The 13,196-nt window shown below is 42.1% G+C and overlaps 1 protein-coding gene across 1 annotated transcript in view; it reads right to left on the reverse strand.

Annotated features, from left to right (window-relative positions):
- The window catches only part of LOC124788976 (putative lysozyme-like protein), a 161,117-nt gene that overhangs the window by 29,219 nt on the left and 118,702 nt on the right, over positions 1-13,196 (reverse strand). Inside the window, exon 3 of the mRNA XM_047256265.1 lies at positions 12,586-12,693. Within this exon, the coding sequence (XP_047112221.1) occupies positions 12,586-12,693 (108 nt within the window). The remainder of the gene's footprint in view (positions 1-12,585; positions 12,694-13,196) is intronic.

The following is a 13,196-nucleotide window of genomic DNA, read 5'->3' on the forward strand; positions in this document are numbered from 1 at the left end:
CACTCCAAACATGAGAATTGTGCATGTTGAAGACTCCATCACGCCCGAACGTTGCTTCATCGGTAAACAACACAGAGGATGGAAATGTAGGATGCATTTCACACTGTTCCAGGTACCACTGCGAAAACTGTGCTCTGGGTGGATAATCAATTGGTCCCTGGTTGTGGACACGCTGTAAGTGAAATGGACGTAACAATTGCTCTCAAAGGACTGTTCTTACATTCGTCTGATTCGTTCCCATGTTACGTGGAATTGCACGAGTCCTGATTGAAGGATCCCGCTCCACATGCTGCAAGGCAGCTTCCTCAAATTGCAGCGCTCTTACCGAGCGACGGCGTCCCTGTCCAGGTAATCTGCTAAATGACCCAGTCTCATGCAGACAGTCGTACACAGCAGCAAAGGTCGTATGATGCGGGATACGGCGATTAGGATATTGTTGTTGGTAAACGTGCTGTGCAGCTCGTCCGTTGTGGTGAGCTACGTAGTACGCACCAACCATATCAGTGTACTCACTCCAGGTGTATCGCTCCATTAGTAAACAGATACAATGCACTACTACACTGGTGGACAGCAGTTGCCTACAACTGAAGAGCTTAATACGCCCTCTAACAACTGAAGATCGTAATACGGTCTCTAACAATTGAAGAGCGTAATACGGCCTCCACCGGTTTAAATAATCCTCATGAGATAAAATGACATTAGGGAAAAATATTTGTTTTGATGTCCCCTACAACCTCCCAGAGTTTGTCGGTTTAAATACTTTTCACCCTGTATACTCCAGTGATTCATCTGACAAGGTTTCCGACTGTATGTGGCCACACGACAAGAATTAATAAGTTTTGAAAGCGGAATGGTAGTTGCAGCTAGGCACATGCGACGTTCCATTTCAGAAATCGTTAGGGAATTCAATATCCCGTGATCTACAGTATCAAGAGTGTGCTGAGAACACCAAATTTCAGGCATTATCTTCCACCACGGACGTCGCAGTAGCCGACGGCCTTCATTTAACGACCGAGAGCAGCGGCGTTTGCAGAGCTGTCAGTGCTAATATACAAGCAACACTGCATGAAATAACTACAGAAATCAATGTTGGACGTTCGACGAACGTATCTGTTAGGACAGTGCAGCGAAATTTGGCGCTAATGGCCTATGGCAGCAGTTGACGGGCGCGAGTGCCTTTGGTAGCAGCACAGCGGCCTGAGCTACTCTGCTGGGATCGTGACCATACCGGTTGGAACCTACAAGAATGGAAAACCGTGACCTGGTCAGATGAGTCGCGATTTCAGTTGGTGAGAGCTGATGGTGGGGTTCGAGTGTGGCTCAGACCCTTCGAAGTCATGGACTCTATTATTCAACAAGGTCTGTGCAGGCTTGTGGTGGCTCCATAATGGTGTGGGCTGTGTTTACATAGAATGTGTTGTAAACCCTCGTCGCCAGTTTTGTCAAGGCCTCGTCGCTACTGCTGTGGAGGGCCGAGTTTGTGGGGTCGTGAAACGGCTTCTGGTGCAGTACACCACTAAGACAATTTCTCCCTGCCACTATTACACAGCTCTGTCCCAGAACCGGGTAACATGATAGGAGAACGAAGGTTCTACAACACACCAACAAATTAGTAACAAAGTGACACAAAGGAATTAAAAGGTTTACTTATCTTTGTGACTTGTTGATTGATTAAGTCTGCAACACTTCATGTAATATAACACAAAAAAGGTCCTCAATGGCTAAGAGCAATAATCGTCGATAGACTTCACAATACATAGCAAATGCACTTCTAAGAGTTCACTATATGACGTTCCCTGTCTAAGTGAGCCCTGGACAATGATCTGTAACCAAGTGGCCGAGAGCCGTTCTTCTGTTTTCCGAGTAGGCTTCTGCCCGCTGTAGTGCGGGCATTGGTGAATTGCACTCGGTCGGCAAGTGGCCGACGTCAAGTCGATATCTTCATCTTCAGCGCCACCCGTCACGCTGGTGGAACTCGCGCAAGTGCTGAGTCTCTATGGCACTGGCACCAGCTCGCGTCTTTGCGCCTGTGGTGCTTTTACCTTGACTGTGTCTTGTTCGGACGGCACAGCAGAATGGACTGGGTCCTCTTGGCCAATTGAGCCGATCATTGACTCGAAATGGTTATGTTCGGCTGCATGGAGACCATTTGCAGTCATTCATGGACTTTATGTTCCCAAACAACGATGTAATGTCACTGGGCCACAGTTGTTTGCGATTGGTTCGAGGAACATTCTGGATAATTCGAGCGAATGATCTGGCCACACGGATCGCCCGACATGAATCCCATCGAACATTTATGGTACATAAACGAGAGGTCAGTTCGTGCACAAAACCTTGCGTCGGCAACACTTTCGCAATTATGGACGACTATAGAGGCAGCATGAATCAGTGTTTCTGCAGAAGACTTCTACGACTTGTTGAATCCATTCCACGTCGAGTTGCCTCAGAACAAAAGGGGGTCCGACACGTCTTTATGAAGTATCCCATGACTCTTGTCACCTCATTGTAACGCAAAAGCAATCAACACAACCATATTTTTCTTGGTTCGCAGTCTCGCAGAATTTTGTAAATGACAAGATGTTCGTCAAGGGCTGCACTAATGATTCTAATCTCCACAATTGCAGTGCCGACTTTTAAGTCATTTTCAAGTGGTTAATCTGTGACCAATAATAAATACAATAGTCAAACAGTTCCAAAAACGTTCACCGGCTTTATTCAAATCCTTGTGGGAAATACGTTAAATGCGATCTGATAATTTAAATTCAGTGCTTTGTTACTGAGAAATTTATTTTAATGCATGTTTTATTTTGGGGCGACCCCGCCGCAGCGCCTTTTATTACGAACCACGCCTGACCAAGATTCTCATCAACCTGGAGGTGGCCATGTGACTTTGAAGACGGCTGGGGGAGAGGTCAGAGATATGCATAACAAGGGAATGTATCACTTGAATTTTATGCGAAAAGCCGCATTCCACCTGTTTATGTACTTACGTGGAACAGGACACGGCGTCTTCAATTGCCAGAAGATTGGGTTTTGGGGCAGAAACAGAGAAAGAACTGGCCATATATGTCTTTTCGTGCAGACGTGTCACGCATCCGCCTATGTTCGTGACGCTCCAATCTAGCCGTGCTCCTCTTGTAGCTGGTGTGCCTTCCTCTGACTTCATACACTAAGTGTGCCAGTTACAGAGGCTCAAAGTTTAACGTGGAATCAAAATCAAGGACTGTTTCACATACACAAAGCACTGCAGGAAGCAAATGTCATCACACGTGCCCAGGTAAAAAAAATTGTAGTCTTTGAAAACCTTAGAAAAAATAGCCATTTTAGAATCAGTCATATCCGCGACAAAGGTTGCTTAAATGTGGTGACTCTCGACGTGAAGGTAATCGGATCGAATCCTGATGGTCGAAGAAATTTTTATCACCAGTATGTAGTCGGAAAGAGGAGAAGAGATAGTGACTGAAGGTCTCTGTCACACAAACCCGACGGAAATCGCTAGGATACCTGTCAAGCCTCTCCACAGTGCCCCGTGAAGTGAGGCCGTTTGACACGTTATCGGCTTATCAATCTGTCAGATGGCGACGTTAATCGAGAGGGGCCCTGTGCTGTTTGAAAGAATTTGGCTATGTGTGGGGACGGGCTTCTCCTTTCTATCACCTTTCTTTTATTTATTTATTTTCTTCCTTATGAAAGTTCGAAGGGAGGCAACACCACTACGACTATGCCTTGTGCAACAATGTGGTCTGTCATGGTCCTCAAGGCTCGTAATCTCAGAATGGGACTGACCTTTGACTTTGAATGTTAGTCACCAAACAATAGTTGCGAACTGTTGTCTTCTCTTGTTGAACTTTGATTATCATTTTTTGAGTCTTGCTACGGCTCCTCTAACTTCAGATGTACGCCACAATGATCCTCCTAGTTACGTCACGGTTCAGTCTCCATGTCTTCCTCCTTCCAACTACAGTTTATTTTCAATGATCTGTTATCAGGTAGAGTCCAGTCGATAAGATATCAGATATTTATGAAACGATGAGATATAAGTAAAACATGATCTCAGCTGCAATTGAAGTGACGTTTTACATGTAACGTATAGCATTAAAAGCTGTGGCAGCGCAATGCGGAATATGCATAAAATTATTTTACAAAACATCTTTTGTAAATGGCATAGTTCCTTCTACTTATAGACAATTGCCGACCGACCCGTAATGTAAACTAAAATCTGAATGACAGAGCAGTTTCGTATTTATCGGATTCAAGCAGAATTAGCAGGAATGATTAGTTCAACTGCTGCAATAAACTGTTTATGACGGAAGGGGATCGAACCAAAAATCTAGAGATTTGGGGGCTAAAACTTCCACTTCAGCTTCAACAATCATTTGATTTCCTGTGTTTTGGAATGAAGAGACAAAAATCTGGGCTGAAGTGCTGTTTATAGCCAAAATGCTTTTTCATTTAATTAGGGAAACGTACGATAGGGTAGCTAAGTGTCCTGGAGGGTAAATGTTTAAGCATTATACTTAGTTGCTGGCCGATCCTCCGTTATGCGGCCCTAAATATTAGGGTTTGCCTGCTCTCGTACTGGTTGTCTGGAGGAGGATGCTCCTCCCACTAGCTGTTTCTGGTTTTCTTTTGTGAGGCCCGTTATACCCGATATTTTTTACTATCAAAACTTAACATTCTGTGTGAACTTTTCAATGGAAAGATTATGTTTCTGGTGCACTCAGATACAAAAAAATCTGAAATCTTAAAAGGAATTAATTTCTCACGCAGGTCTTACCGTACCTCTAGCGCTACATCAGTGTTATATTTTGTACTGTTCAACTTTGCTTTTTATTATTTCATCCTGCGTATCATGTTGTCTGTGTCATAACGTCTTCTCCCGCAGTCTATAATGCTTTCAAATTACCTCAGAAATTATGTTATCAGTATTCACCTAACTAATTTAACACTTTCTGGTGCCTCAGTGTTTTTCTGTAAATGTAATGTCTTGTGGGGAAAGTACTTACTTCAGACTTTCCCTGTTTGTAAACCATAATATTAATATGTTTTACATTATCGTACGGCGCTAGAAAAGTAGCTCTTTACCTTGGTGGCTCTGCTAAACTTGTTATGAGGAGCTTAAGAGGACGTTATAGCGTGGCTGAATAATTCCGGAAAGGCAGTAGAATCTCAAAATTTTTTTACGCCCGGAAAAATCAGATTTATGTAAATGACCTTCATCAAAACACCTTGGGTTTTGGGGTTCCAAGCGAGAAAAGAGACTAGCTACTGTGTCTGTGAGGAAATAGGCTGAGGGACAGTGGCAGAAAGCTCATAGGTTGAACCTATTACAGTTTCTGCTCCTCGATATTCAGATTTAAAAACAATATCATAATAATCCTTTCGTTCATGCTTTTTCCTATCTGTATAACAGTTAATTTATGTATGTTCGAAATTTCGCTTATAAACAAGGTTCGCTGACATTCTGAAGTCCTATTCTGTTCGATATCCACTGCATTAAAGTACATAATCCTTTTGTTTCATCCCACTGCAGTGTGTGTATTACAGTATTCAGCGGCTAGTAGTTGCTGTGGGAAATATAAAGGCTACGATATCTGCTCCGCGTACGCTACTTCAGAGTGCCATGTTTGACATTAGACACTGCGAAAGTTATTGTGAGTAGTAGGAGAAGGACAAACCACCAGCAAAAATATTGTCAGAAGCACGCTAAGGATACATTCTCGCAAGATGACTGGTGACGTCGGGAAAGTGCTGTGTGGAAAGTAATGACTAATACCGTCTGTGCTATTCTTGTCCATAGCTCAGATGTGAGGGGAAAGAAAGATCTGATGGCTCTCAGAATAGTCAGACACGTGCACGCAAAGCATGGTTGCTCGTCTATTCTTTTAAAGGCTACGAAAACACGAAACGACGACTGGTCATACATTCACTAGCTGCATTGTCGTGTTCCGCTTGGTGTCCCGTACGTTATCCGAGTTCAGAATGACCTTCATATTTGCAAATGCTGTGTAGCTGCTGCGGTCGTGAAACTGTACAGTAATTGGGATTTTACTGTAAACCATGGGTCCACCTGTAATTGGCTGAGTGAACCTGTTCACGGATCGGTAGAAGGTAGGAGGAAGTAGACTATTTTCAACAGACTTTCATAAATATCTGACATCTCATTGACTGGAATGTCATTAACAGCAGATCTTTAACTTACTTGAAAAAAAGTGTGGGCGGGGAAGATAAAACTGAATCATTACCTTATTGGACGAATCATCGTGGCATTAACGTATAGTAGCTTTCAGGGAGTACGAGAAGTCACAACAAATGACTACCGATATTCTTTAAGAGAGAACAATAGTGTTCAACCACTGCGTCACACGACGGAGAAAATGGTTAAGGGACCAGAAATACAATGAGACAATCGTACTGGACCACCTTTTATTCGAAGAGCCAAGGCTGCTGTGGGAAAGAATTCAAGCACAGAGAATACAAAAAACATTAGTCGTCGGGAAAGCTTTCATTATGTTTTGTCTTATAATGATGGCACGTCAGTACTAGTCGTTGGAAGAAATGTGCGAGTCTTCTCAAAATAAGTCTGTGCGACGATTTTAGTTTTTTTATTCTTTTTGTGTGGGAGGAGGAATTGTTTGCTGCGTATTTGCGATACGCTTACCTGACTGGCTTTCCTGAGGGGTCTGAAAGCTAAAGTATTAAATAATAAAATGCTGTGGGGAACAGCAAGGGCATGTCTACGTCATTGTCATACGGCAGTATGATTGTTTCACATAAAATTTTATATATTTCATAAACACACTTTCTTTCTTGGCAAAATGAATTTGTTTTGTGGTTGATCCAAGGAAAAAGGCGCATTTTACTAAGTTTAAAGTTTCAGTATTTCTGAAGTATTGAACTATAACTATAGATATTACCGGTGTTGATTTTCTGGAAAATAATTAAGTGGTATTCTGAGTGACATGTTGTTAATGTCTAACGTTTACAAATTATTGCTATAAGAATTTAAAACATACTTTTAATGCCTACCGATACCTTAAAGTAAGCAGATAATTCAGACTTGTATGTGATATCTAGAATTAAGGTTAAAAGAGGTACCCTGCAGATGAACCTGATTGTTTATAGCAGGTTCTAAATCAGCATGAGAATACCAGTATATTTCTCCTGCTTCCGCTCATTACTTTTGCTGTCTGTAGCTATGTGACTTCCTTTCAGGAACCATTTTCATCATCACAACTTGAACATTTTATTCCCTGGGGATGAGAAATACTGCTTAATATTGCTCTTTATTTCGCCTCGGAGACGCTAATGGAATTCCACATTTCGCCTTAACCTTTTCAATACCGAATACGGAAGTGAACAAACGACATTACGTCCCTGCATAACAACGAAAGCAGTGCCTTGTCCAAATTTATTTTAAAATGTGACCGCATAAGAGTTTTGTCTATTTCCGTAGCTCATAAAATTCACATGTGGAGCGATTTCAGTAATATTGTATTCTTAAAATCTATGAGATCGGCTGCCATGACACCTAAAAGAAACACCAATATACCTTTTGCGAATACCCCAAGTATAGACGAAATCTAATGTCATTATCTGATTTTGCAATAACATCACTGATGTACGATTTTTCTGCCTTTTAATGTTAATAAAATGTAGCTTTTTTTTCTCCTCAGAGGATTCAAAAAGCTAAAGCGGATCCCCAGAGATTCGGCATTTGACATTTCAGTTGGCAATGTAAAGCTATGTAGTACAGCTGCGGTAGAGGCAGGAAGCGTTTTTCTCCAATTGTAGCTCGTATAAGGGCGAAGTGCTAGAAAATAAGAGGGAACTTTGTGTTTGTGGAGTGTGGTTAAGCTGTCTTCACAGTTCCTACGTCCACAAAATGCCACCTTCGTTCAAGTGAACTTTAAACTGTAGGAATGAGATACATACCAGTTATCAGGTGCAACGGAAAATGTCTTAGGGTACAGGATTCGTCACCGAAACGTCCAGGGAAATACTTCGGTTAATTTGAGGGAAATTTATCATAGAACTCCATTTCCTTCCGCAGTTTTGTATCTCACGGTAACAAATATATCTAGAATGTCACAAAATATTGTAAGCAGCACTCTTACTCTGAAATCTGTAAAAAGAAATGAATTGAAAAGTAGCTGCAAAACAAATTCTTGTTGGTCAGAGAGGCGAAGAACTGACTCCCGATGTTCAAGACTCCATACGCGCGGAGGCGTTTGAGGAAACGTGAGAAGCCATCACGGCTTGAAGACATAAATAGACAGGTAGACAAACAACAGCAACATTGTAACAACAGCCCTCCTGAAGCGTCACATCTATAAAGACAATAAAAAATGTGAGTTTTCTAATATAAATTGACAAATGCATTTATCGATTAAAAACAAATCAGTAAATATTATAATGACTGATAATAAAGAAATATTTTTTATTCACATAGATACTTATACGATTTATATTATTTAAGCTGTCCAGTCTTCATGCATTTGGTTCACTTACCCTTTTCACTGAAGAAAATATCCTCCGTATCGTTTATTCTTTTATTTATATATAAGTTCGAGCTATATACTTTTTCGTTTAGGGCAATCCAGAAACAAGCTTCTTTTAAAATGGTGTAATAGTTCTAATTGAAAATTTGCCATTAGCAGTGTATGTAATTGTTGGGTCAGGAAAATCATTTGCCTACTAGCTGGCATGAGTTGACTGACGCCTGCGGACACATTACGCGGAAGTTACTCCCGTTCTTAAGTTTTGCGCAACAGTGTATATTACGCTTCAGCGCCGCTAATCTCAATTTGAGCTCCTTTAAACCACTAACATATACTATTACTTTCTGCTAGAACGTAGTTTCCCTGCACTTATTGTTGTGTTGGCAGAAGAGCCAACACCGTGTTAACGAGAGGAGGCCGAAATGCACGCGTTTAGCTCACGCAGGCTGGCGTGAGGAGGGAAGGACTATACTGACGTGAGGTCTGGAACGTGACAAGGAATTAGAATTCAGAAAGCGGACCTAATTAGTTTAATACTTAACTTTAATCCATTAATGATGAACGTAGACGGTACATGAGTCACAATATTATCTGTTGAGAAGACATAGTAACTGAATATGGCGCCTTGCTAGGTCGTAGCAAATGACGTAGCTGAAGGCTATGCTAAACTATCGTCTCTGCAAATGAGAGCTTATGTAATCAGTGAACCATCGCTAGCAAAGTCGGCTGTACAACTGGGGCGAGTGCTAGAGAATCTAGTCTAGACCTGCCGTGTGGCGGAGCTCGGTCTGCAATCACTGATAGTGGCGACACGTGGATCCGACGTATACTAACGGACCGCGGCCGATTTAAAGGCTACCACCTAGCAAGTGTGGTGTCTGGCGGTGACACCACACTTATGTAGTATGGTAGTGAAAAATAAGTTCTGGGTTGCAAGTAAGTCGAAGCAGTTGTATCGGCAAGTGGTTGATGGTTTCAGCGCAAGAGAACTGTTTTACAGACGTAGATAATTTTGGGGATAGAGATATGAACAACTTTCCACAATAGCGCCTGTTCCTGTGGCCTTTCGATATGGAGCCGTATAGATAGCGAATATTTTTCCACGTATAGCAGCTGTTACGGAAAACCAATGACAGTAACAATAAAGGCAGCCATTCGTTTGTTGATAAAAGCCAGTTGCTATTCCAGTTATTCTCATTTGGCGTAGGCAATGTAAAAACACAATTTATTACAACTTACTACTCGATATTATATCGAGCTCTGCGGCGTATCGAGAATTCTCGAACTCGTTGGGACGCAAGTATCGTTTGCCCGCCCCTAATAAAACCTTTATAAACGAGAAGTTAAAAGTAGTGCAGTGCTTGAACACGACCCGAACGTCTTGAGCAGTTTACGTTTACGTCACAGCTTGGCAAGTCTCGGACTCTAGCTTTCGATCGTCTAGTGAACTAGCGACTAATATTGGTATCATCTCCACGACATGTCTTAGCGCTATTAATGTATTACGGAAATTAATAAATAAAATAACTGTGAAACACTTCTAGCGTGCAGGTCATATATAAAAATAGCAACTAATATACACATAGAAAAGAGCGCAATCATGATTCAACGAGTCTCGAACTTTTGCCTATACGACGTTCTAGCGATGTTTATTGGTACTATACCCACGACGAGTCTTGCTGCAGTTTTTTATTATCATGATCCCAATTACAGTCAGTTTAATACGATTTATTTCATTTATTAAACACTGAATTCCTAATTAATGTTCTTCCGTGTTTCATTTGAATGTTACCATCTTGTTTTCGAAATGGTATCTTATTAAATCTTTATTCTGATTCGCCAATAGCGATAAAAATTGTCATTTGCAACCAATTTCGTAAATCATTATATTCTCTAATAAACAAATATAATATTCTATTGAATTCAGAGTCAAGTAATATTTTTTTAAGGGTAACTTTTTTTATCGTCGATTGCAGCCTTTACATAAGAACCATTGTAAGTGTTTGTATACCGTGCGGACGAGAACTGTTGTTGCAAATTTGGTCATATACAATATGCATTTGTACATGTGTAGGATTGTTTCACAAAATTGTCAGATTTTAAGCAGAGCTTTAGCTTGTTGTGGTTCCTCGCGTATCGCTTCCACTATTGTCGCGAGTGTCATTACGACAAGCGGTTGTTCGAGCAGCGCTCGATACAGAATCAAGCTCTGTTGCGAATAGAGGTGTCTCGAGTCCTTTCGATAGCGTGCCCTACGTAATACAGAATCTTTGTGATTTTCGCTGGAAGGGATATGGGCAAACGGGAAGGTACTTGTTTAGACAAAGAAATAAACCGCGAGTTGTGTAGTGCAAATCGGAAGTAGAAGAAATACTGGGTGGTTATAATTAGAGTGCAGCTAATCACAGAGATCCAGGGCTGTAATTATCGTATGGCAGCGAAAGTTGGTAGATATTCTGATGACTTAATGCGGATCGATTTACGTTGAAAAAAATTAATTACAATTTTGGCCACCAGGTGCAAATCTGGCGCTGTGAATGTAACAAAGACGTACGTAAATATTTTCCATATGTATTGGATTAGGTATGATGTGTGGGCAGAAAAGGCCAAACAAGTGAGAAAAGGATAATGAAGATTTTCTTATTAACCACCGCTTACACAATTTGTTCCATGTGGGCACCGGAGACGCCAATGAGATGTTGCATCCGTAAAACGATATATTCAACAGTTGCTCGCAGTGGTTCCGGTGGAATCTGATAACGTGTTCTTGTAATACTGTCCTTCAGATCGTGTAGAGACCGAACGTGTTGCTGGTATATACATTCTTTTTGATATCGACGGAGTCAAATATCACCTGGATTTAGATCAGGTGTTCTTGAAGGCCATGCCTCTGGAAAACCTTTGGCGATAACACGTTCCTGAATGTTGCATTAAGTAGATCTATCACTAAGCGAGCGACGTGACGTGTTGCCCAATCTTGCACGAAAACAATGGTTTCCACACAGTTGCGCTCTTCCAAAGCAGCAATCACATGCTGTGCAAGGAGGTCTCGACAATGTGCAGACGTCACGGTACACCTGACAGGCCCTCTAGGTGCATTGTCTACACACTCACACACACACACACACACACACACACACACACACACACAAAAAAAAGAGTCACGTACGGTGAGTGCGATGGTTCTTCGTGAACGACACACGGTTTAACAGCACACCAAAATCGGCATTCTGTGTATTAACAGCATTCTGTAGTATAAAATGTGACTTATCACTCCATAGAATATTGCCTAGCCATCATCTTAGATCCGTGCCAGAAACCGAAGGGCAAACTCAGAACTCTGCTGCGGATCATGGGCTTTCAGTTGCTGCACCGCCTGGATCTTGAACGGACACCGGTGTAATACAGAACGCAAAACTTTCCGTGCTGTTGGCCACGGGATGGACAATTCTCGTGACACAGCACGAGAACTAGCAATACCAGGGGCACGTACTGAATGGTCAGTTACGACATTAGCAACCTCGTCAGTAATTTCCATCGGGGTAGGACGCCTTCCACATCCAGGCTCCACACCAAGCTCACCTATGTTTTCGAATTTCATTATCATCTTCTGTAGCCATTTAATGACATCGGGCCTCTCCTCAGACCTTTCAGTCGGCGATTTTCTACTGCTATCCACATGAAACAGTCTCACTAACACCGCACCGCCTCTCTTCTCGATAACCGTACTATTCACTCACTGTATGGCTTGTCGAATGGACAGAGTGTCTGTCATACCGTCATACAAACAGTGCACAGCACAAAATTTGCACCTTGTGGCAAAAACTGGAACTAATGTTTTCAGTGTAAATCGGTACCGCATTAACACATTAGTGTATCTACAAGTTTCGGTGCCATACGATAATTACAGAGCGCACTGGACCTCCGGGAGTAGCTTCACTTTAATTCTAACCACCCGGCAGTAGTAAAATAAGTATCGGAGTAAGACATTTAACGTCAGTCCGAAGAAGTGAACCAAACGCGGTGAAGACTGGAGTTGTTGCGGTGAAGCGCGCAGCTGACCAGCGATTTGGGTACTGACCTGGGACAGCCCGGGGAAGAGCTGGCGCAGCACGCCGATGGTCCTCTTGTCCCGCGGCGTCTCTTCCTCGTACGACTGCTCCGCCAGCTGCAGCTTGGCCAACGCCTCCTGCGGGATAGCAAACGCTGGCCGTTAGATTAAATTACACTAGGTGTACTTTAAGATTTCAGAGGACGCAGGTGTGAATTTTGCAGAGCCAAAAGTCATGGTTGCAAAATACCAACAGTCGAATGGAACGAACAGCATAAATCGACGTCGGCGAAGTCCAGTTTATGTTCCGGAGAAATGTAGGAACGCACAAGGCAACACTTCCCTTAGAATATAGGCCGAAGAAAGGTAAACCTACTTTTATAGCGCTTGTTGATTTAGGGAAAGCGTTTGACAATGTTTATTAGCATACACTCTTCAAAATTCTGAAGGTAGCAGGGATAAAATGCAGGAAGCGAGTGATTATCTAAGACTTATAAAAAATCCAGTCTGCGATTATAAGAGTCGAAAGACATGAAAGGGAGTCTGTAATTTCCAGTTATTGATTACAGCGATATTATCGTGTAAGGTCCTGCTCAGGAAATCTCATGGGGCCTGAAACTGTTGGCGAATGCCTGTGCTAG

The sequence above is a fragment of the Schistocerca piceifrons genome, chromosome 3 (assembly GCF_021461385.2).
Source record: "Schistocerca piceifrons isolate TAMUIC-IGC-003096 chromosome 3, iqSchPice1.1, whole genome shotgun sequence".
In the NCBI taxonomy this organism is placed as follows: domain Eukaryota; kingdom Metazoa; phylum Arthropoda; class Insecta; order Orthoptera; family Acrididae; genus Schistocerca; species Schistocerca piceifrons.